Here is a 26509-nt window from a genome sequence, read left to right on the forward strand (position 1 = left end):
CAAAATTAGCACAAGGAAGAGAAGTTACATCCCATTTGTTATAACCGTAGCAAATACTACAAATCAAGGTAATTTTGCATTATAGGAAAAACTTTTCTCTGAACTGCTCAAATGTTTTAAACTAACAACATCAGCTTGATCACAGATCAGAATCATCTCTTAAGGATAAAAGGGAAAGCTAGATTCTTTGAAGTGGGGTTGTATGAGGTACTTCTCCATAGTCAATATAGTACCTACAACAGATGGCAGTCAGTACGGCCCCAGTTTAGAGAAGCACGCAGGAGTACCACCACACAAGCTACGCTATAATGCTATGGACAGCAGCCGCAGCAAAACACACTTTATCCAAACCTTCGAGGCTGAAAAATGAAGCCAATGTGGAAGTGCCAAAAACTGCAATTTATCGAATAGCTACTTGAGGGTGGCTCCAAAACAGTAAATTCCCATAGACCCTCATGTTAAGATGCCAAACTTTACAGCAGAAATAAACATGTTTACAGCCTGGTACAAAAATCAGTTTAGGTCTCTTTGGCTTATTTCAACATTCATGACAACAATTCTGGCAGAATTTTTCTATGACTAATACGTTTACATTTTACTATGGCGCAAAGTTGCGCATATTTAAGAGTGGGGCAGCTAGAGTGACTGAGTGAGAAACTGAGCTAGAGTGAGCTGTCCTGATAGAGTAACTTATGGCTCCAAAAAACCAAGATGGCCACAGCCGAAGTGCCAAATTCAAGGCTTCAAAATAGCTGCCCACAAACCAATGGGTGGTGTCTATTATTTATTCAGTCTAAGATTTTATCCACCTAAAACAAAATCAGTATCAGTTAAGGTGTGCACCATATTTAGAATATTTATCTGCTCCACCTTTCCGTCAGACAGCCCTTTCCACCAGGGAACTGAATTGAAACTTTACTATGTTCTCTACAACGCCACCAGACTCCTTTGAGGAAAACTGTAAATTTACCTCACAGAACACAGAAGTTGCTTTTCTACCATTGCCTCAGTCAGTTAGTTTGTGTTATTGTGTGACTCTGGTAAATCCATACGAACCCTTTAAAACACCAGAGTCACACAATAACACTAACTAACTGATTGAGGCAGTGGCAGAGCAGTACCTCTTGTGTTTTGTAAGGTAAAATTACTCTTTTTGTTAAAGGAGTCTAGTGCTTTGAAGAGAGCAGAGATAACAGCTTCAGGTGCCCGTTGGAAGGAGCTGTCAGCAAGGTAAAGCAGTGAAAATGATCTAAATATAGTGCACACGTCAACTGATATCAGATTTCTTTAGGTGGCTAAAATACGGCTTCCATCGTGGTAATCCTACCTGCTTGTCCAAACTGGGTCACCTGCCAAATGACATCCACTGTAGGTACTACACTATAGATAAGTATCTCATACAACCCCACTTCATAAGATCCAAACTATCCCTTCAAGAAAACTGCTGAATGCAGCTGGTCAATGACTGCCTGCTGATAACATGTACTGCTGATGTCAGAGGATGTGTTTTGTCTTTGTGTGCTGGGTCTCTGTACCTCATGCATGGAGTCCAGCAGCTTGGTGAGCTGATAGAAACGCTGCCAGTTCTGGCTGGAGTTCTCCTCGCGCTTCACGATGGCTTTCCCCAGCTCCTTAATGTACGTCATCCGAATATCATCGAACACCGCCTGGCTCTTCAGACCGTCCTTTGGCACTGCAGCAGAGGAGAAACAAGAAGTCAACATCTGGGACAGAGATAAGGATAATGTACTGTCAACTGCAAAAGAGAGGGGACGTTCTTTACATTTTAAATGATCATGTCCAGGCAGTGAAGGGCGTAAAAAGGGCGACTGATTAATATAAATCAGGGTTGTTTTTTTTCAGGGTGCACTCCCAGTAATATTTAGTGGCACAGAGTACTTCCAGGAGCCAGAACAAAAGCAGCACACCCCCAGGAGCTGTGTTAAAGCTACCTGCAATTATGGTTTCAAATAGGATTTTAATCTGTTTAATTATTGAGTCTTTGTTTATGTCTTTAATTCTCCTGCACTAGATTACCTTAGAGATAAGATATGAAGATTTAGTTCGTATTTGTGATAACTGCATGTCAGTTAATGAGTCGGTAAAGTGCTGTGATGTGATTTTTTGTGATGTTTTGTCCTGTGCATATATCAATATTATGTTTCAGCCACTATAGGCGGTATTGGATTGGAGTTAATAGCTTTTGTAATGATTGCATTAACACAATGCCACGTTGGACATGAGATAATGAAAGACAGTGGTTCAACTGCTCTAGGGTAAAAAGTCTGACCTGTGCTGAGCAGCAGCAGGACCTTCATGCACAGATACTCGTCGTGGGAAACCTGCAGCCGGACGAACTCGCTGGAAATCTTCAGCATCTGCTCGCACTGGTCGGCCATGTAGGGCAGCTTCATCCTCTCCCTGGTGGAATCAGACAAAAAACGGTTTAACAGCACAGCTCTTTAAGTCATAGTTGACTGATAGGGCTGCTTGTGCAGCTTCAATCAGGGAGATGAAGCAGCTCCCTGTAATATCTCTGTAGATTAAATGTTCAAGGTCTTGCTGCAAACAATTTGTGGATCCTATTTTAAATCATTCTTCCAGGAGGCTGAGAATGCATATTTCAGATGACTAAGTGTCATCTCGGTGATGAAGTAATATTGTGGGTGAAAGTGGGGACAAACTCCTGCAAAAAGTCTTGGAATTTATGGTAAGGGGTTGATTTTTCATTTCTTAAAGCAGCAGTGCCCAACATTTGTCCTAAAAAGAACCCTTTTCTATCACAAAGTAAGCTGACGACCCCCAACTAAGCGACATATCTTATGGATGTTTCAAATTATATTTATTGTGTAATAGCAGTACAGACCAACTGATGAACTGTACAATGAATCCAAATATTGAGTGCAATAACTGCAGGAAATTTGAGTTAAACGAGCGATTTGAATGAATTTTAAGTTGATTATGTCCCCTGAATATTGCATGATCACGTTTTACATGATTCTCGGTCTGTATAATTATTATTATCTTTAATTTAAACAATCATACATACAAAATAGGCTTCACTTTTCAAAAATTCGAAGTCTTCTTCTCCCTAATGATTGGCCATTGTTCTACTGGCTTTTTGATTGTTTTAACTGCGTACTTTTCTAAGGCAGGAGACTGTTGAGCGGAGAAAGATGGACTGTGATTATATCTTATGTTCAGGTCTTTACTGTGCCCTTATCCGGTGAGATTTAAGTTCATATATAAACTTTAAAATTAACAATTTCACAGTTTTCTTCAAAGAAATGCATGCAATTATGAGGTAAAGGCCTATTGTATACTTTTTTTAAAAAAGTTTTCTCACAACCCTTAAAGTCAAGAAAGCCTCGCGACCCCCTGTGAAGCTTTAGCGACCACAAGTAAGGGTTGGGCCACACCACTGTCTTAAAGGGTGGGTGGGTGAAATTCTGGGGTGATACTGATGTTTAAAATAATATTTTGGCCAATGGCTAACAGTCGGTGCTGATGATTTTTGTTGTTTATTTTGTGTTTGATGTTATTTATCCTCCTAAACAGTAAGAAAATGTTTCAAAAGCCTGTTTACCATACATCCCCTCTTTAATATCTATTTTATATTGTTGTGAAACATCTACAAACTTCTCATTCAAAGACTGTATTTATTCAAGTTTCTCATCAAAACTGCATTTTACAAGATTGCATCTAAATGTATCTTGAGAACATTATAGATTACATTTGCCCAATACACATTTTTACTAAACAGACCCAAAGAAAAATAAATCAAAACTCAACCTTTTCGTTATCATTATTAACAACATCCCAAAACACCAGGGCCACATATTTAGCGGTAATTTGTAAAACATCCTTGAAAACAAAATTGCAAAAAGCTTTTACCAAACTGAGACTGTCTGAAGGCTGTTAAAATCGAATGCAAAGGCCTCGGTTGAGTTTTGTTTGGAGGCTGACTGACAAATAGAGAGCATCATCAGATATTAATTATGATCATATTAACTTGCAGCTTGTGATTATGAAAAAAAAGAGGAAACTAATCAAAAGGCCTATTACAGCCCTAAGCATGGTCGCTTTGCTGACTGCTCACCACATTCAGAGCGCTGTTTACAAACGGAGTCATCAAGTCTATACGAGGGATGAAACGCTGATTACTGATGACAGCTGACAGACATGGTTTGATTCTCGGGAGATACGACACATTTAGCACAGAGCAGAGAGCTGCACTGATATATGTAAACAAACAGATGTATGCGTTGGCTGACTGATGGAAAAAGAAAAATATCATAGGCTAGAAAATATCACTTCAGCGCTGGATTTATATGAGGTGCAAAGACTCCATTAACCAGGCCGTGGTATGTTCTAACTTTCACTATTAATCATCACAAAATACTGGCAACACTGACACACATAATCTGGAGGATTTCAAACACATTACTGTGGTACTACTTTCTGTATCACATTACACAACATGGGTTAGACGTAGACTGAAAATGGTTTGATACATACTCGTTGATGACGAGGTCTGGTGCAAAGCAAAGCATGTTGCCGTTGCACTGCTGGTAAGATCTCCAGCCCAGACCGAAAGACATGAGGAAGAGCCAGGAGCACTGCAGCAGAGTCATCTGGTCGTCCAGATGCAGGTTCCTGAAACCTGAGTGAAGGACATGGAAGTATCTCAAATGACTCCTGAGGCGGAGAGTGTGGTGGTGACAGTGACAACAAAAATCAACCAAATATAAATACAGCATAACATTTTGATGTGCACTAAAATATGATCTTTATCAGTTGCATCATGATCTTGACTGTTTGGTGTGAGGTGGTCATAAAACTCTATCTGCATTGTCTTAAAGGTCCAGTGTGTAGGATTTAGTGGCATCTAGAATTAAGGTTGCAGACCTGAAATTTCTACTGTGTATCAAGCTATAGGAGAACTACAGTGACTACAAGACAATGCCAAAATGCTAATGACCCTGTCTAGAGCCAGTGTTTGATTTGTCTGTTCTTGGCTACTGTAGAAGAACATGATGACCTCAATGTACCCGCTCTGTATGTAGATAAAAACGGCTCATTCTAGGTTACAAAAAACACAATTCTTATTTTTTGGTGATTATAAACTAATGAAAACATTCGTTATGAATATTTACAAAATTTCTGCCAACATTGCCCCTAAATCCTAAACACAGGATCTTTAAGTCTGTCTTTTTCTTGTCTTGAATTCTGATAAAATCAGACATGTTCAATATTATTGTACATTTTTAGTCTTTTTTTTTTTTTTTTTTTAAGTTTTTAGAAAACAAGTGTCTCAGTTCTCTTGCTCCCCTTCCCCACTGCACAAAAAACCCACTTACACCCACTATCACTTTTGATGTAAAGGGAAAGGTTACAGTTGGCATTCAAACCAAGGGCAAATGACTATGCAGTGGTCAGGGATATTTATTCCCTCTGGCTGTGATCGGCACCAATGGAAACACAACATCCGGGTGAATGCGCTAATTTTAGCACCTTTACCAGTGAGATGCAATAATGTGCCACCACAAAATACCACCCTCTCCGCCCAAGCAGCACTCAAACATCAATCCAAGTCAGTCTGCACTGAGTTTGAAAGAAAGACTGAATGAGTGAGAGGTAAATAAAAAGAAGTAACCACAGTGAAGTTTTCACAGGGCTCCATGCAGCTTTCTGGCCTGTCCATGACACCAAACGTGACACACCAAAGAAAACCCAACACACACAGAAAGAGATGCTCTTTCAGCGCTCTTGTGTACTGGCAATGGGAAAGGGAGTCCATAGCCTATTTTTAGTGGGTTTACCCATGTTTAAAAAACCTGCCTACATGTGCTAATTTTGATGGAAAGTGGGGTGTGGACTGGAAAAGATGGAGAAACTGGTGGAGTTGTGGAGTGGACAAGAGTTTGTGTTTAATTTGGTGTGTATCTAATCCAACTAACAGCAGTTACTTAAGTGAGAAACCTTAATTTTTGAAATGGTTCACCTCTCACTCACAGTCTCCCCCACTAAAGTAGCGCGGCTAACAGACAGAGGCTGGTAGACGGCTGAAGCAACAAAATCCAAAATGTAAATTTTGTAGGCAAATTCTCTTTATGGAATTATTCCACATTGGCAGGAATACTGTCAATATATGATACCATTTATCTTGAGTTTCTAGAGTTATTTGTTTTTGAGGACATGTAAGGAATGGTTAATTTGTCACATCTGTTTTAGAGAGTCTGGCGAAATATTTTCCACCAAAAGCAGGATCAGAAATAATTTCGAAAGGAATCTAGCTGTAGTCTTGCAAATAGTGACCCTGCAGGATCCCCAGTGTTTGCAAAATCTCACAGTGTCTCACAAAAAAACTCACATTGTCTTCAGATGTGAGAGGGCGTCAAACTTTATTCTTTTAAAAGTATGTCAGAGGTCTTTCAGTGTATGGTAGTCATTAATCAGACTTCACTCTGTTTAGCAAATGTGCCTACGTGTCAAGCTAGCCCCAGATGAAGCAGATCCAGATGTAGTGCCAGTGTTTGTTTACACAGAGCAGACACCTGTTTGCGCCGCACCAATACATGACAACATCTCCTGCTTTTTCTAACACTTGTAAAATACTCATGCTTGCAATTTTCTGTGCGTAGTTAAAATAAAATGTGTTTGCACATACTGGCTATATTTTGAGTTGTGTGTGTGGTGTCACACAACACCAGATACCAAACATTGAAGACAGCACTAATCATTAACTTGACTTTGTGCAGGTTTGACTTTTTTTCTGGGATATCAAGTGCAACAATTAAATACTGGAGTTTACATAAACACAGATGTCACTGCAGACAGAGGAGCAATGGCAGTATCGTACATCTATGTTCAATGTTACGACAAAGAAATGTTAAGTTTTCTTTTGAAACCTGTTGCACCTGCAGATCAACCTCAATATGTCACATCCTTCTCCTTGCAAACTCACCAATATAAACCATCTTAATCTAAATATACACAGTCTACACCCACTCCAAAGGACAAGTTTACACTCCTACCGGCAGAGTGCACCACTAACCTGGCAAAGCCTTGGCCCACTTCACAGCAGAGATGACCTGTCGGCCACCCAGCCTGTTGAGGGTGGTCATGAGGCGGGTGGAGGTGTCGGGCAGGGTGCTGTCATAGCCGGCGTAGATGGTGTCCGGCTCGATGGCCTTCAGCAGGGACAGCATCGTGGGAACAAGTTGAGGCATGCACTTGGGTACAAGGGACCTTGCCTCAATTGGCGGAGAAGGAGTGAGCTCGGGCGGGTTGCTCTGCTGGGTGCCCTTTAAGCGGTTCAACTTCTTGGTTTTGCGCGCTGCAGAGGAGAATACAAGGATGAACGTTCGGGGAAGTGAAATAAAGAGGAAAGGTGAGGATGAAGAGGATAATGTGTACCTTCCAGGTTCATGCCTGCCATCAGACACTTGCGGAAGCGGCAAGCCGGGCAGTTCTTCCTCCTGATCTTGTCTATTATGCAGTCGTTCCTCCCAGCACACAGGTAATTATGCTGCCCTGAGGCACACAGAAGAGGAAGATTAATCTGTTATTTACCTTCACTGCTGTGGCAAACACTCCAGGGGGAAAAAACTAATTAGCTGTATCACAGTCCTTTACTTTGTAATGATAGCGCCTCCAACTTCAAATCATAATGACTCCCACATTTGGGCAAACTGAAGTGACACAGGTTAGTGATGAATGAGTGTATCACAGGCGATGAATAAATCAGTGAGGAAATAATGATGTCTTATGGCTTTCTACCTTCCACTGCTCTCTTGAAGAAGACCTTGCAGCTGCCACAGGTGAGAACGCCGTAGTGGCAGCCTGAGGCCTCATCAGAGCACACCAGGCAGATTTTATGAGTCCCGCTCTTTCCCTGTGGAGAGGATGTAGCCGCACTGACTTCTTGTCTGGAGGCAGAAGAGGAGAGAGAGGGTGGAGACAGAGCAGAGGAATGTAAGGAATATTCAGTCACTCCTCTAGTAGCGCTATGGAGCTGTTTTCTATGAGTGGGTTCCCATGTGCATAAGAACACACATGAGCATACATGTGTGGGTGGTGACGAGTACAAATTCCTGATCTACTGGTGGCTGTAATGCCAAGATATGCAGCAATGTGCAGTAAACGCAGGAAAGAAGAAAACTGCTCCTTCTAAACATGGATGTGTAAGATGCCAGTTTCACAATTTGAGAGAAAAACGGCTTTCCAAGTGAGGAATGTGCACAATTAGCTAGTCAACTCAATGAAAATGTAGTTGTAATATATGTTGTAATAATCCAGCATGTTTCCTCAAGATTTATTTTTCTAGAGAGCGAGTTGTTGTCATGTTTTGTAGGATAATGTGCACTGTTTATACAAGAAGTGCTGCTCATTTCAGCGGCATTTAAAACACAGTTTGGTTACTGAAAAATGTAATTATCAATTTTAAATTGTTCCTATATGCAGTACTTTGTCAGACAATGTTTAACCTTACACATTAAATTGCCCTCAATTGTGAATGTTTTCTGAGTGTTGTCTAACTTTTGGATGAGTCTACCAGTCTAAGTTTAAACTTCCGTTTCAGCATCATGGGAATTAATTGTTAGGAACATCCGTATTGTAAGTGTTTTATTAGGAGGGAAATGTTTTCATATTTGTTGGACTGCATGGATACACACAAATGCACTTTGGTAACACTGAATCTAAACACAACTTTTGTTTGTTTGCAGGAAAACTCCAAACTTCAACTATAAAAACATAAGTACATTTTACCCACAGAGACAAAACACTGAATTGACTTCTACTGTTAATGAGGAAGTGCAATAAATGATCTTAGGTATCACATAGGGCTGCGATAGTGAGTGCGATGTGAGCCATGATTTTAGTAGGAATGGTAATTTTTACATTTCATTTTCACTGAAAGAAAAAAAAAAGATGTGATTTTTGCAGGGGTCTGCACCAAATTAACTGTGCAGCCCTCATATTACAAAATAGCTGCACATACATATCAGTCAAATCCATGTCATATACTATATGTCTACAGTATGCCATTTATACAGCCTGTCCCGGCTCCTGAAAGCATCCTGTGTTTTGAGAGTTCAGCTGCAGTTCATATTTACAACTCTGCGCCAAAACCTGAAATAAACTGCACAGATACACTACACAGATACACTACACACACTCCCATAATACTCAATGTGCTCCTTGTGCTTGCTTTACCTCAACTTTACCTTGGTTCTCCACATCGTGAGTGAAGGAAAGTGAGACCCATTGTGCCCGTTTGGGCCTTTAAAGCCTAAATTATCGGACTATCTGTGGTCACATCCTAAATACAGTGGTTGTCATAAAACTGCCCTTCTTCCTTTGATTGAACCACAAATGTTTCCAGACCCAGTCAACAGTGGTAGGTGATGCACGTCTTGAAAACGACCACTAGAGGGTGTCAGGCTTTGCAGCATCCATGCACCAGAGGTCCACACCCCCCTTCTAACCCAGTGGCCACAGCAACAACAACGCCCACACTGAGAGGATATTGAGCCCAAGACGTGCAACAACTGTGTCTGTCTATCCATGTGTCCAACAGTCTGCCTCTGCAATGACAACAAACTGTTTTATCTGATAGGCACTGCCCTGAACTGTCACTGCACGCTAACACTCTTATGCAGATTTGAACCAGGGAGCCAAGTTCACTCTTAAGTTACACAACACAAGGGTATGAGCATGAAAGCAGGCCAGGCCCCAGCAGTCAGTGGGTGTAGCAGGATGGGAAAACCTGAGTGAAACATCAAAGCAAAGCATAAAGCATTCAGCAGCCAGATTGGGGAAAAAAAAAAAAAAACTATCAGAGAAAGACCTCAGAGGAGGCTGTCTAGCCATGACAGGGCTGAGAGCTTTCTGAGCACCACTGAGAACACACTGTGGTCAATAAGTCTGTCCATTTACCTTTTATGACTCGTCTTCAGTGCAACTGTGTGCTGACAGTTCATGAGCTCTTATTTCCTGAGTGTCTTTGACTGCTCTCTGCATTGTTCTGTACAGCTGAAATTCAAACCCCTGAATCTTTGGGTTGGTTTAGAGGTGATCACACCACTAAGTGGGGGGCTCACTGAACAGCTCCCTCCTGGCCCAGCTGTGAGAGGTGAAACACGGGGCAGATTTAATTGAGAACACAGTCACTAAATCCTTGGAAATCCAGAAAAACCACCATTTTCAAACACACCGACTACCTGCTTTTTAAATCGCATTCTGCAACGAGACTTTGCCAAAAGTTTTGAGGAACAAAAGGTTTTAACTTCAGTTTGGTAGTTACAGCCAAGCACTAAACAAATCACACTCCATATTGTGTGTGCACAGTTTATCATTGTTTGAAGTGGACAACCTGAGCAGAAGGAACATTATTTTAACTATTTATAGCGACAGTAAAAAATCAAAGAGCTGTGTTTTTAGACTTGGAAATTGGAGTCATCATTCTAACTCACAAAAAGCCCAACCTACGCAGGCACAGAAAGAAATTGCATTAATCTTTCATCTGTAAAAGTGGAAAAAGTTAACATAAACTCTATCAAAAATCCAAATCCAATACACTACAGGTGAACTGACGATCATCCTTCTGTTAAGTTGCGCTGTCATTACCAGAATATATCACTGTTTAGCATCATCTTTGATCCCACACAGGAAAACAACTCCATATTTTTAGATTTTTCAAGAAGGGAACGAGGTGTAACACGTTAAGCCATAGTGGTCACTTTTTAATAATGGTTAAAACTGCTAGTTAATTTACTTTTAATTTGGCAACTGTTGAGATTTGTTCATTAGATTTGTGGTGCATTTTATTTTGTTGTACTACCACATTTTATACAGAATCTGTATGTGAAATTATAACATGACGCCTACATGACGTAATGTGACAAAGGCTGCCAATAGTGATAATCCAACAGTATTATCACCCAACTCTGCAATTTCCCTCAAAGCCTCTTTCACTGCATTGTTTTGGTTTAACAGCCCATAACTTTATAATTTGGTTCCATCCCAAAAATCTCATCAGCATCATCTGCAGCAGTGGCCAGCAACTGTTTTTTTGCAGAAAGCTCTAAAAACCCACTGTTCGCTCCCGCCCAATGCCAAATGCCAGACAGAAAGCGGACTGTAACTGAAATAGAAAAAACACAGAGGACTTGTTTCTCTTTGCTGTCCTCGTGCTGAATGCAGCAATGTCGACAACAGTTCTCTTTCAACTTGGGATGCTAAAATGAATCTCTCGCTAGATTGAAGTGGGTGGAGTCCATTAATCATACATCTCTCATGATTGTAGGTGGGGGAAAAAAAAAAAAAGAGAGAGAGAAGAATTTTTGTAAAAACTGGCAACTCTGAGTCGACTTGGAAAATTAGAGTTGCCCATTAAGCTAATCTACATGTCTTAGGACTGTGGCAGGAAAAGGGGAGAACATGCAAACTCCAAAAAGCCCCTGGCCAGAAACTTAACTCCAAATAAACGTTGTGCCTGCTGAATGAGTAAATAGGCAACACTTCGCTACAAGTTTGCCTTAGCAACTTTATAAGGTGCTAATAATGTCAATATTGTGTTTACAGCTCAATCCACTGTCCTTAAGTTGCCAACAAAGGCAATCAATGCAATTAGAGACTAAATATAGAAACACAGCTTAAAAGAATGCTTCATTGCAGCCATTTCAGGATAGGCAATAATTCAAAATGTGTTTTCTGTGTATTCTCTTTGCAGATAATTGTGCTGTGACAAACCTCACGAGTCACCGTGGTTTACAATTTGCATTTGTTTCCTACAAGCTATTTTTGCTTTCAACCAGCCTGTCTGAGTACCTGCTGTTGGGATCTAGGTCAGCAGTGGCTTGGGTGATGAAGGGTCATACAATATATACAATTCATACAAAAGCTGTGCCGCTGTGATGATGTAACATGCATGCCATCTGTCACACACAGATTTATGTGGGGTTTCCTTAACGTACTGCTACAACAGTGCACACATACAGTATATTATGCACATACACAAACAAAAGCCCTTCAAGCTCCAAAGGAGGCCGTTGTAACCAAAGGGGTGGGTGGAGGAGGCTAATGAGTCCAGAGTGATGATGACAATGATGTCAGAGGGTGTGGAGGGTAACCAGTTTGTCCTTCACTGGCCCACTGGGATGGTGTCAGCAGGACAGCTTTACTAGGTGGCTGTAGGCTACTAGTTCAAATCCAATTACTGCAGCCACTATATGTTTCCAACAACAACGCAGGCCTGAAGCGATGTCACTGCTTTTCAGTGTTGTCTCTAAACTCAATTTGAAATCAGTGGATGACATTCAACTAAGCCATGAAACAAGTTACAAATCTGTTTTGGGGATTGCCAGACGCAAACCAATCAAAGCTGCACGGCAGTGCGGGCAGACCGAATTTCCTCTTTCTGAAACCATCTGTTGAAGTGAGCGCTTGCCATCGACAGGAAGTTCTCGCATTCCCTCAAAGTTTACTATCGGTCAGAGCACAGCCACAGCACAAAGGCAGAGACACCCTGAGATGGGCCTCGACTTCAACAAGAGAGCAGTGCAGAGAAAGTTAATCGCTGACGTTGGTAGGAGTGTGATCAATCAGCCCGGGTTTTAATGAGACAAGCCACTTCACGCACTTACGATAATACCGGTGGCCCAGTGCCCTGCTTAACAATTCATAATCCCCTTTTAGCCGAGAGTGTCACGAGTAGCTTGGCAGGCCCCTGCTCTATATACCCCAGCCTCTCTGTCAGTTCAGACAAGAAGCCGTTGGAGCTATATCATTGCAATGCCCAGCTATTTCATTTTAGGTGAGGTAAATCATTTTGTGCATTTACAGTATTCCACATTATAAGCCTACATCATCCTTCTTGATCTGCTTCAGGCCCAGCAATTTGTAATGAGTCATCCCAGAGAAAAATATGGACAATCATTTTGTTCAACTGGTTGTCTCTGTCTCACACGTCAGATGAAGTCACGCTCCTGAAATAAAACTGGAAATAATAGAATGAGGATCTTGACAAACATGTGTTTGGGTGGCTGCATGCTTAAAACCTTTTTCTGCTGTACTGTAAAGATTATTACAGCGACTGATATGAATCAACATTGCATGAACATCTCCAAATCTTCATAAAGACTCTGTGAGCGTGAGGAGAGCAGAAGGAAGTGCTCCTTCCCCGAGGTAAGGGCCACCAAAATAGAAAGGGGAACTGGTCTGCACGCTCTGAATCATTCTTGCATGCAAAACAACAACGAAGCTTCTATGAGGGAGTGGAGAGACTGGGCTTGTTTGGCCAAAGACTGGGCTGGACTTCTCTAAAATATCTCCCTCATGTGCCTTCCAATAAAAACAGACAGTATGTCTTTATAAGTACTTGACATTAGTGCAACGTATTCACTAAACATAAGCCACGCTGCCACAGGAAATTAATACAATGGAGATATAGTACCCTTTGGAGCTGTTTAACATTGCCATCAAGTGCTTTGATGGTCATTGTTTTGATTCATGAAACAAGCCATTGGTGAAGTACTCTTACATGTGACAGTCTGGATGATCCTTCAGTGTCAGTGCCTGCAGGGAGCCATTGTCTCCTCCTACATGCTGTATTGACAAATCTGCTTCAATAACGGCCACATTTCGTAGCCAAGTGCAGCAGCTACTGTTTGACTTCAAACATCAGAAGAAAAGACTTAACCTAACCCATGGCTGCGCACAAGAAAAATAACCCCAAAGGATTTAGGTTTCCATATTAGTTTCCATAATAGGAGCTGTTAGTAAGTGTATGTAGGTGGGAGGTGGCTTCCTGGCCTGTAAAATGAATTGGAGGCTGCTACTGTGTGCATAACCGTAATACCTTCAGCTGGATGTGGGAGGAACCCACTCCCAAAGTTTGGCTTTGCTGACTCGACAACTGCACACAAAAGCAAGAAGAAGGGCGCAAACAACTCACAGACTTAGCTACATCCTCTTAACCTCAATATGGGGAATTTCTATAAGCCTATTCAGTATCAAAACACAACAAAAACTAAATACAGAAAAACTATGGTTACAGGAGAATGCAGTAATAACGTGAAAGGGACTGGAATGGTTGGCATTTGATCTGGTGCGTTAACTCGGCGCCAGCTGTGGGCAGGCGGGAGGGAAAGTAGGTCAGGAGAGTGAGAGCTTCACGGCAGCCCTCTGTGGTTAGCCTGCCTGCCTGCCATAGCACTCATGACAGACCCACACGTGCACACCTACACACTCATGCATAATACACAAAGCTAACAGACATGCACGACACATACACACAGAAGCAAAATCATAAAAAGGTGATTTACAGCAGCTGAAAGCTTCTGCTGACAGTTAAGGTCTCTGCCCTTGGTTGCAGGAAGCAAAAACAGGGGACGAAGAGAGAGTGAGAGAAAGAGAGTGAAAGAGGACGGGCATGTGAGGCAGAGAGGTGAGGGGTGTGCCAGATCAACACTGTGCACCGAATAGCGACTCTGACCAAAGATTACTCTCAAAACACAGAGCCAAGGCTGAGAGCTGAGACTAGTAGGCTTTATATAAATACATATAGCTATATATAAAGACCATAAACTACTCATGTATCAAACCAGGCACCAAACCACAACTGATACACCCGACAGCTGTTTACTTCTTCACCGGTTGAATCTATGCTCTGACTTTAGCCTAATCACGGCCCATCACCCTGGTCACTGCAATGGCTTCATAAGGCTCTATATTCTAACCTGACAGACTAATTACCCAGGGCTCAACAATAACGACTGCCCAATTGCCCGGGGCAAGTAAAGCACCATGTCGAGCTGGTAAATCTAGTTACTCACTTGTATGATCTGGCAAGTGATAAAAAATAATTAAACACATTGTTTTTTCTGGCTCTAAAGATGGAATTAGTTCAGAGTGAGTCATCTCGCTTTCTTTTCGTCTCTGCTGAGAGCTGCACATGCAGAGTGCCGATTGGGCGCTTGCGAGAAAATGGCGGCGCGTAAAGACAAAGTTTATGAGCTGAAGCGCTAGTGAGCATTTCAATTATCCTGGAAACAGGAGTTTAGTTGGGTGGTGTTAGAGAATGTGGGCCAAACTCAGCCAAAAACCAACTATGTATTGCACAGTTTAGCACAAGTCTGAGTGCAAGGCGGATAAAAAGGGGCCGTTCTTCACGACAATTTACTTGAGTCTTTGTTGTCATTTGATAGCAGCTAATAAATAAAGCAATTTGTGTAGGGACAAGTAAAGGCTGACTTTGGGCAAGAAATACTTAAGTTGAACCCAGTAACCTCATAAATACCAAGCTCTACTACTGAGCTCACTCTGTCATGAAAAAACACTCATTCAACAGGTTGTTACAAAGTCCTGCAGGCACCGCAGCTGTCAAACACAGCCCCGAGGGAAGGATTCATACCTACATTTCATCAATGTAAGGCACTACAAAGAGTATTGCTTAATATGTTTACATAGACTGAGTTTTACATCTTAAGCATGTGAGTTGTTTATTTTATGCAAAAACCAACATGGGGAGATAGTGTTTGCTGTGACAAAGAAGAAGAAGTCAGGAAACGGCTTTAACACAAGTCTATTTTCGAGCCGTTTTCTTCCTGAGCTTTATTCAGCGGTGAGTCATAGTCATTTTCCAAAGTTGACTCAATATTCCCACATGTGAAATGCTCTGGAGTTTAACCACCTTAGCGAAGACACAACCGGATGTGCTCTTCAACTTGCCCGGGCACTGCTTCATTCAGCCCAGACTGAGTCACCGGTAAACTCAAGACATTCATTATTATCAGTCAGTTAATAGAAGTGCTGCAACTAACGAGTAGCTTCCTTATTAACTTATCTGCCCATTATTTAATTTTTTTTTTTTTTTTGCCCCTTAAAATATCAGAAAACAGAAACTGAAAAATGTCCATCACAACTTCTTTGAGCTCTATGTCACATCTCAAAATTGCTTGTTTTGACCCATTAACAGTCAAACAAAGACAAAGAAAAGCAGCAAATCCTCACATTTACAAAGCTAAAACCTTGGTAAAGTTTAACCTTTTTGCCCAAAGAATGATTTAAACTGTTAAACGCATATTATTCCTACATAACAATTTATAGACAAAAGTAATGCCTCTCTTGAATTATCACCTATGACCCACTTGTGTGTATGGTGGTGTATTAATATACAGAAACCCTTCTCTCTGCCTGTATATTCTTATTTTTCTTCTTATTTTGCTGTGGTTGGGACGTTCATGTGCTGCAATCTTGGGGCAGTGGTGTGTAGCCCCCAGCCAACAGCGTGCAAATGAGAAGGGAACTTCAGAAAAAGGTAGCAACCAGGTGCCGAAAACTGCACACAGTGCCGAAAGGATCGCATATACAGCGAGGTGAACTGCCAAGCAGACAAAGCGTGAAGCTGGGGCTGCTTTTCACTTTAGCTCACAAGCACTGAAGGAGACAATGGAGATGAAGAGCAACACAGAGTTTGCCTGTTTTCTGTTGGACAGGTAGATGACGGCAGGTAGCTTAAGGCATTTTCTGACCAAACGGTTCTGGAGACTCCCTGAGAGGAACTGCCCACTGGGAGCTCCATGAAGAACTACATACTTTCAGGGGCTTGTTTTTCTGCTTGTATTTGTACCGCCAAAAGAAACGCATTCTAGGCCGGCCAGCAATTGGTGTAGTACTGTTATTTTCACTTTGACAAGTCTAAATTGTGTTGTATTTCCACCTTGGAAATATGCCCAGTTAAGCCTGGACTTTACTGTGGGTCCATTTGTCCATGTTTTCTTCCGTGTTTTTTCTTTTATGAGCTGCTGATTGTGTTGTCTCGTGTTAACACGGCTAATAGGCTTTTGAAAGTGGCAGTTGCCTGTGCTGTATTGGCTCTGTTCAACCAGTCACTGTGTATCTATGTCACTCACGGGTCCTGTAGTGCTGGGGGAGTATCTACTTTAAAACTGAGCTAAGAAAATCTTCCAAAACAGCGTTGATTGTTCCTAGTTCTTACAGTGTGAATACAATAAAATGGGAGTCCTTAGATCTATGAGCCTGAACAAATGCCTTTTGTTGGTTTGCTAAAGTATCAGCTTTTCCATTACAACCAGTATAACCTTCCCATAATAGTACAGTTGTTTTCAGTGTGCATACAAGCAGTGCAGGGGGGGAGGGGCAAGTCTGAGTGTTGTCTTTACAAACAATAACCAACAATTCCTGCGTAGTGTACCTCTAATGCTTAAAAGTAGTTGCTGATTCATTTTCCATCAAGATTACTCAACCCATTGTTTCAGCTCTAGTTAATATTCAGCAGATAGATAATGGTTACATCTGATTACTGAACAGAAAAACTGAACTTAAGTTATGAATCCATCTCTATGAATGACTTCAGTGAAAGCCTGAATGAATGACCTTTTATTTATGTGAAAACCTGAACCATACATTACTCAAACATGCACATAAGAGAGAACGCTACATGCTGAAGCTACACAACACTGCTTTGTCTCCATGTGAGAATTGTGAGAACAGCTCTATTCAGTCAGCCAGTTTTATTACTCCTGCAAACAACGTTCCACCATTACGAGCTATCGAGTCAAAAGCCTCCAAGAAATTCCAGTAAACTAGAGTGCGCATTATAAATAACATTTTTATAGAGCATAAAAACATTTCTTATTTTAACTAAACTAAGAAACGTGGGGAGCAGGCTAAAGTGTGGAACAGGATATATGGCTAAGTCATTATATCTGACCTACAAACTGAAGCCACCTATATGGGCTGGGCTAATCACAGGCGCAGGAGGAAATGCCAAGCTAAAAACAAAAGTCACACAACACAAGGCAACTAATTGGGCTGTGTGATTATCTGTCAGAGGAATTTTGTTTCTGCATTTATTCTCCATTCAATTCAGGTATTTCCTTTGAGAGCAACTCAGTGTTAATCATTCATGCCACATCAAAACCAGTTATCATAGGAGGGTGTGTATATCCTAAAATAGGGAGCATTAGTCAAGGTGAAGCATTCTTCATTGTGTGAGAGCCGGCTGTTTGTGAGTCAGACTGAAAAAACGTGAGTCAGACCGTAAAACGGTGATGCCTAAAATTAACGGCCAAGGTACAGAAAATGAAAGCACTGATAATACGGGGGTCAAGTGGTTATGTTACAAGCCCAAGCAGCAAACTGTGGAGCTACGGCAAGACAGGCACTCAGTGTCATGCGTGTTCCTGAGCCTCTGCAGGAAGCAGCAGCACCATTGCGTGAGAAGCTGAAGAGATGGTGACCTGATGCCAACCGCCTGACAACCACATAGACACCGCAGCCCAGCGCTCAGCTAATTTCAAGCCGCTAAATGTCACACAGGTTGAGGCGAATAGGCACCGCACAAAAACAAACTCCCCCTCACTAGGCACGCACGCACATGGAAATGCTAAGCTTACACACACATGCACACAGATGAGCCAGTACACAAACCGCCACACACCCACACAATATTATCTGGGTTCACATGCACAGACATAATCCTATGCTTAAACACATGCACAAACATTGACACACACCCCTCTACAGAACACAAAGACAAGGCAATTAAAGCCACATGTGAAATGAAGATGAGGTGTATCTCGTGTCTCTCCCCATCTGTTCCCGGTCACCGGGCATAGGGACCACTGTCAGACAGTCGTGAAGATGTTACCAAGCATCGTTTGCACAAACAATAAAAACATGACCACATCTGCCGCCTTGTTGACGTGACACACATTTGCGTGCCAATCTTTTGAGCTGATCACTCCCTGTCAGATACTGTGAATCAGACAGGCATGAATGTTGAAGAGAGACAAACAAAAAAGCCTTTAAGACTCGTGACTCTGCCACACCACTGTTGGTGAAGAATTTCTATTCAGCCGCTCCACGACTGGATCCCAAAGCCACGTTCACAGCTGAACCCATAAAACTTTACAGGGCAGCAGAGTAACTGTACAAAAGACACTTTGTGGGGCCGAGTGGAGTCCAAATACTGCGACTGTGTACTCCACATTCATTTCAGTGGGATCGCACTGGAAGGAAATCACAGCAGAAATTAAGACTATGCAAAATCACACAAGTCAGTCAGTGCAATACGCAGCCTGTTTTTTTTTGTTTGTGTTTTTTAATTTCCTCTGCTACAGAATTTCCTTCTTACTGTGCAGGCCTCTGTAAAGGCCACAATTCATTCATTCCTATTGTTGAATGCACTGCTCCTTGGGGACAGATCTGCTGTAAGTGAAGACACTGCTCATCTCAGGTTTATTTTTGGCATAAGGCAACTGGAGGATTGAAGCGATCTGCCCAGAACAACTTCATGAACCCCCATTGAGTGGAAAAATTTGTGAGAGGCTGAGCAAAGTCTGATGTTAAACTGTAAAGTAAAAGAGTAAAAAACATAATACAAAGCTATCTGGTAGAGAAGGGGAAATCTTGATCCCACATTAGAACTGAGACATGCCATAAACATACATACTGATGTGCGCAGTCTGAGAGAGAAAATAAGATGAAACGTCTGACTTGGATAAAAGTGGAATTCCCCTGGCTTTTTAACAGGCACATCCTTTCTCTTGCTGCAGCCACGTCCTGTCGAGTCCATGAGCTCATGAAGCAGGATTGGTGGGTTAAATCACTAACTAGGGGGTTAACCCAACCCGACGTATTTTTGTCCCACAGCGATGGCTTGGTTTTAAATCGAGCTCCATTGCTATGGCAACCAACACCGCAAACCAAACCTGCAAGGAGCAGTTTTTGTTCAGGCTTATCAAAACGTATAAAATGTCCACCTCCTCATCCCTCAACTGTGAGGGGAAAAATGGAGTCACCGTTCCTACAGAGTCATAAAAAAGGGACAGAAATACCACATTCATGTTATAGTTATAAATACTGACGGACACGGAAAGATTCTTCTTTCCACTGTATCAGATTTTATGCATTTTTTTCCTATTACTAGAAGCTAAGGTGCTGTGTGATTTGTGTCAGGTTGTATTGAATAAGTTTAATAAAAACACTCAGAAATACAGCAGGAGTTTGTATAAAGTGTTTCACTGACATTACCTTCCACACAGTATTCAGTCTTTGCCATTATTATGGAAAAAAAAAACAGTATTTCACATTGCTAATGTGAATTAATATATACCACTAATTTATATGTACATGCAGCTGTGCATACTCTGATTAAGAAAGAGATACTGCTACTTTTTTGCATCAAAATTAGATTTTTTCAAAGCTTCCCACTGGTGGTGGACTTGTTTGTTCGTGCAAACAAAGCATCCCTCACTCATTCCTTTGATCACCTTCTAGAAAAGGTCGGTGTTGTAATATTTGTGCAGATAGAAAACCCTGGAGATATCCAAAGCGTAGTCTTTAAAATTAGGTGCATTCAAGTTATTTTCGGGGTGGGGGTGTCCTGCATCTCTACTCCAGTCTTGCAAACTACTGTTGGCCAGTTGATTTGTGTACAACACGCAGAGCAAAACATAAACAGTAGGGCCGTAACGGTATGTGTATTTGTGTCGAATCGTTCGATACGCGACTTTCGGTTCGGCACAACCCTGTACCGAATTATTGGGCGCAGGATATTATTTTATTTTATTTTATTTTGTTTTATTTTAATTCCGTTTTTGCGAGCCGAACCATTTAAAATATCTAGTTCCCCGACGGACATAATTGAGTGACGGACCGAGTCCAACCATAAATCTCCGTCTTCACTTTGTGCAGCGCGTTCTCACATTGTGACAACGTGGCAAGTGAGCCTGACGAACCTGAAGACCCACCCGCAAACCTTAAGTCCTCCGTTTGGGAACACTTTGGTTTCAGGGTAAAATACAAAGATGGAAATTAACAAGTGGACGACAAAAGCAGTGTGCCAACACTGCAGAACAGCGGTCGGGTATGTACTTGGAAACACGTCTAACATGCTAACGCATCTAAAGCGACACCACCCGAGTTTGAACGTTAACCAGCACAACTAGAAAGAGCAATCTGGTGCAAACTACAATATCATCGTCGTTTAAAAAGAAAGAGCGTTTCCCTGACCATTCTGATCGCGCTAAATAATGAATGCCACTGGAGTGTTGTTTAAGCTGCACTTTAGATACTGAAGCATGTTTTGTTCACTGCACTTTAAAAAAAAATGTGTAAAAAGAGTAAACTGCTGTGGTGGTACGTTTTAATACGGTTACCAATAAGTGAAAGATATTTAGTAGTTGTCTATTTTTTTTCCATTACTGTACAAAAAAAAAAGAAAAAAAAAAAAGAACCGTGACTTGTGTACCGAGGTACGTACCGAACCGTGATTTTTGTGTACCGTTACACCCCTAATAAACAGGCAAGAGACGGTGCATCACAGATTGTGGCAAACCCCAACTGTCCCTTCCCGAAGTCTTGTCCTTTGAACGTAGACTCGCCAATCAATCGGCTAGCTCCCGCAAGGGTCCAACACCTACATGGCTGTGCTCCAAGGACTCTCAGGCAATCGTTTCAGATTCCGTCATTTTCATGGTGGTTTTGTGGATTACAAGCTAAACGTTGTACCTCTATTAATGACACTCCTTGTCTGGGGAGGTTGGAAGGAGATCTACGTTTCTTTCCTGTTACAAAACCAAAATCAAAGCCTGAAAAGTGTAGGGTTTGCTCATCTAAACAATGCTCCTACAACCCAAATAATACTGGCATGTCCCACATCTCAATCAGATGATGCGACATTTAAAGTAAGGCCTAATTCAGAATATCCAGATGCAATATGTTGTTTACATGACCCATATCAAATACAGTATGCTGTCACATTTCAAATGATAGTGGAGTATTAGCCTGCATGCAAACATAGTCACTGTGGCTATAAACGGGATTAAAGAGCACCTATAACTATTCCCATCTGTAATACATTTATTTTGCTGCTACTGTTTGATAATAATTGTGTTGAAACTACTGTATAACTGACACTGGAGCTCAGATGCACAAGATGCCCCTTGATGAAATCTATAACTGAGATGACACTATGCACTAAATAGGACATTTTCCCACCGTGCTCTACCAAAGTGCACCAATCTGCCTTTTTAATTTAATTAACGAAGTGAATCTTCACACTTGCAATGAGCTAATTTATGTGCACTGCAATGCAGTCATGCATAAGCCTTATTTTATTTATGTCCCTATATTTTGGCATGTCTACTACCTATACTCTGCTCAAAACACAATCCAGGCACCTTAGGATCAGAAAAATGCAGAGCCCTAAAAAAATAACACAAACTTAAAAATCCATTGTTTCTGGCATTTAATGACTGTATTATTTTCTACTATTTCCATCACCTTTGTTCTATTCTAGTCGTTATAAAGGACATCTTTCACTTTGTTTACTCTTTGACTGCAATGACCTGATTTTCCTGCAGGAATCAATATTTTCAACATGTGTTAAACACCCTGTGTGTTATCTGCTGATGCTGCATGTGACTGGCTGTTTGTCACAAACTCCAACTCCTTCATGTGTATAAACTCATAAACTGGAAAATCCTGTACCAACACTAGCTGATAACCACCTTTGTGAAAGCTGTAATCCAGAATCACCAATGCTTTATTTGTGAAACCAGATAACAGACACTGCCTAAGTTGAACTATAAACAACACAAGTATGGCCGAAAAACTAACAATCGTGTCCAGCACTGATTAATAATTATGTCAGTGGCGTGTCAAAAATAATTATGATGCCAATCACAAGCTACAAAAGCCCAAGTAATGTCTTTATATTAGAGGCTGACAGGGACATTTTAAATAGATTATTAGGGGTTTATAAACCCCCATCTATTTCTGATCCTTTATTTACTGCACTAAGGTGACATGAGCTGTCAAAGACAACTCGATAACAATACTGAAACCATTTCCTCACACTCAAGGTTATAAACAGGTGAAACATAAAGTGGCATAAACAAATAATCAGCAGCCAGCTGTTTTAATTAAAAGATATCCACCCAGTCAGCAAGCATCAGTGAGTGAAAAATCTATTTGGGTTGACATTTCCCACTGACATTTCTCAGGTGAGCTCTGCCTCTAACGGCAGGTAGCTCAAAAACAGCAATTAAATGTCACTGCTGTGTTCATGCTGAGGATAGAGAAAGGATGTCCAAATTGTGCCCAACTTGCTCACAGTACAGTGGCACACTGACACTGCACTATCCAAGAATACTGCACAAGACAATATGAAACACTATGAGAGGAGAAGGCTATAAGAGAGGACACAATTCAAACACATAAATGAGTTACTTAAGGAAATCTATGATGAAGGATTCATTTTAATATATTTTATTCATCTATCGTACATAAATTAAATCAGATAGGCTTTATTGATTGTGATATAAGCCTTCTTCAGGCAAAATATGCACTGTGTAGGTGTATTACTGGGGAAAATAAACATTTCAGAAAATATCAGTATAGACCAATATTCAAAATTAAAAGGGCTTAATGATTAAAAGGACCGAAAGTATGCAATGACATTAATAGTCAGCAGATAATCACGTGCACAGTTAGTCAATTTTACATTGTTATCCCCACTAGTCAGCACCAGAAATACTAGTTGGTTATTTATGATTAAAATTATTATTATTTTATGCAATTTTGTTCAATCAATAAAAATGCCTAAACCAGACAGACATTTCTTAAAGATGTATTTTCCTACAGAATATTGTTTTCAATAAATGTTATTTGCTAACTTGTATTTATTGAGTTGTTGTGATGTTTTGCAGGATAATGAGGAAAGTTCATGCTGTACGGTGCAAAGTAAAAATGTTTTTTAAAGAGGGGTTAACAATTTAAAATGGCTGTTAAATGCAATTTTTCGGACAATATGAAATTGTGCTGTTTTCAATACAACTAAGTATAAACTTCCCTTCACACGTCAGGAAAATTAGTCATTATGAACATCCCTGATTTGAGAAGCTATAACTGGCAAATATTTACTTTAACCTGACAAAAAGTCCAGTTTAACAATCTGTTACCCAAATTGTCATTAAATAATATTCTGAATTCTGAATATGACTGAACATTTCAGGGTAAGTATTTGAGAGGTTGCAAGCAAGAGGCTCATCACCGGGCTTATTTCAGGCTTCTGGAGGCCACAGCTCTGAGGCAAAGTTGGGGACAAATGTAACACCTCTGGTCTTTGAGCAAAGAATGTAAGATGTCTGGTGATGCAAGGGGGGATAAAATAAGACTAAACACGGATTGCCACATACCCACATTTGCTCAAGTAATTAAGACTGAAACAAAAGGTCAGGTCAGACCGCACATCAGAGTACTGCCTACATTTCTTACCTGGCAAAGCTGGTGGGGTAAGAGGGAGAGCTTGAGAAAGGCTCGCTGGCCCTGAGCATTGCAGAGTTGTCCCCAATACCCTGGACTCTGCTCCAGGCCCCACCAATGGTTGTCACTGGGAGGTACTGGCTGGACAACGGCTTCTGAGTCTTCTGCTGCTGAGCTTCATTGCTGATGGAGTTGACTCCAAAGCAGTAGCTCTGTCCTCCTGAAGTGCTGACCCCGCAGATGGAGATGGGGTTAGGGCTGGGCATGTCTGTGGAGGATGTGCCGCTTATTTGGCAATAACTCTGACCTGTGGATGTCTTCTCCTGTTTGATCACACCTGGGGTGCAGAGCTGGATGAAGCCAGCATCTTTTTCTTTCTTCACCAATGCAGACAAAGTGGTTGTAGGTGTTAAGGAGGCAGTTGTGGATACACTAGAGCTGGACTGATCTGGACATGTGATCGTGTTGCCATTGAGAGCAACAGAGATTGCCCCACTGCCATTAACGCTCTCAACCATGGCGGGTTTTATGTCCCTCTCTGAGCTAACGTCCCCAAGCAGAGAATCGTCTGCCAGAGTGGATAGGAAGGCGTCATCCCCGACATAAAAATCTGAGGGGGACCCAGTGAGCTCGAAGTCTTGGAGCAGGTCCAGAGTGTTGTCACTGAAAAATTTCTGGTTCACGTCCACATCTTTCCCAATGTGATCAAAGGCATGATCAAGGTCAATCGGATCCTGGTCTCCTTTATCCATGGAGAAATCCTCTGTTTTCATGTGGAAGAAATTGGGATCTGATCCCCCAATAAGTGAATCCATGCAGGACTGGCTAACGTCTGCTATACTGGCCTCCAACTGGGGCAGATTTTCCCTCAAGGTTTGACGCCCAAATATAGTGGAAGTCTGAGTCTGCTGCTGAAGAAGCTTCTGATCTTTGGTCAGCACCCTGGGCTCTGGATCTTCCAACAAGGGGCCTACGGTGGCTGTGATAGAGGCGGAGGTGAGCTCCTCTGGAAGGGGGCTGTTGCTGAGGCCGTTAGGCACCTGTCCTGGCTGCATCAACGGGCTGGATGGAAGAACGACTGAGGTGGCAGAGGCGATGGACACAGCACTGTGAGGAGCCACTTTTAACAGACCTCCCTCCTCAGGGCTTTCAGTGTAGACCAATTTGCTTAAATGGTCATCTCTTCTATATGATTTCTTCTTCACTCCACTGTTATCCATCTTTTTATTTTAGGGGAGGGGGAGACACAGAGAGAGAGAGAGAGCGTTAGCACACGGGGCTTAGAGGAGTGCATAGCAACCACATTAAAACTACTAAAAAGGGATTATCATCAGACGCGCACTGTACTGCTACTGTACACATTTAATGTTAAATAAACTGGTTTCAGTTTGTTCACATGCAAAGAGCAAGTAACAGACAATGGGTCCATATAAGACTGGGGAAAGTTGCAAAGCATGCCCCCCCCCCGCGCGCCCTTGATAGCTAACGAAGCTAAAGATAGCTAATTGCGTTAGCTTCTCTCATTAGCAAAAAATGCGCACATGAGCGCATAAACAGCAGTGTCCACCTTATACAGATTGTCCTTAAAGGTAAACACACATAGCATGGCTACCACCACAAAGCACACAGAGATAGTCGTAAAGTTTACCCAAGTCAAAGCTATGCTAGCGTTAGCCACGTTGCTAACTGTTGGCATGCTAGCTAGCAATGTGGCTAACCGTTAAAGTGGCTACGAACCTACATTTCGCTCGAATGTCGTTGACAGTAACGTTAGCCTGCTAGCCAACATAGCCGCTATAATCGCGTATTTAGCCTTAAATGTGCCACATTACTGCATTTGCCCACAGCTAACACATATATCAACTCGAATCTGAATAAACGCTCATATTTACCCTTGAAATGACTGATTGTTGGTTTGTGTCCACAGGTCGTCTGTCAACATTGTTTTGGTTGAAAGTGGCAGTGCACAACACGCAACACTGACTCAATGTTTGTTACTCCCCAGGCGTCGTATCCTCGCTACATGGCTCGACAAAACGACAAAAACCCGCCGAGCTGAATGTGGCTGGAGAGATTTAACTCTTCCAGGTCGATTTAGCTGTAAAATGTCATGCAAACTGCGTAAACCTGGCTGAGCAGTGGAGAGTCGCAGCTAGCCATTAGGAAAGTAGGCGCTAACCTCCAGGAAAAACATACAAAATGGAGAACA

The 26509-nt window shown here is 41.7% G+C and overlaps 1 protein-coding gene across 1 annotated transcript in view; it reads right to left on the reverse strand.

Annotated features, from left to right (window-relative positions):
- Positions 1-26509, reverse strand: part of nr3c1 (nuclear receptor subfamily 3, group C, member 1 (glucocorticoid receptor)) — a 31696-nt gene extending 5187 nt beyond the window's left edge. Inside the window, exons 1-8 of the mRNA XM_049585312.1 lie at positions 26193-26509; positions 24313-25520; positions 7783-7931; positions 7420-7536; positions 7058-7339; positions 4519-4663; positions 2291-2421; positions 1536-1693 (exon numbers count right to left, since the gene is read on the reverse strand). Coding sequence (XP_049441269.1) covers positions 1536-1693; positions 2291-2421; positions 4519-4663; positions 7058-7339; positions 7420-7536; positions 7783-7931; positions 24313-25520 — 2190 coding nt within the window. The 5' untranslated portion in view covers positions 26193-26509. The remainder of the gene's footprint in view (positions 1-1535; positions 1694-2290; positions 2422-4518; positions 4664-7057; positions 7340-7419; positions 7537-7782; positions 7932-24312; positions 25521-26192) is intronic.

This window comes from Epinephelus fuscoguttatus, linkage group LG9 (genome assembly GCF_011397635.1).
Source record: "Epinephelus fuscoguttatus linkage group LG9, E.fuscoguttatus.final_Chr_v1".
Taxonomy (NCBI): domain Eukaryota; kingdom Metazoa; phylum Chordata; class Actinopteri; order Perciformes; family Serranidae; genus Epinephelus; species Epinephelus fuscoguttatus.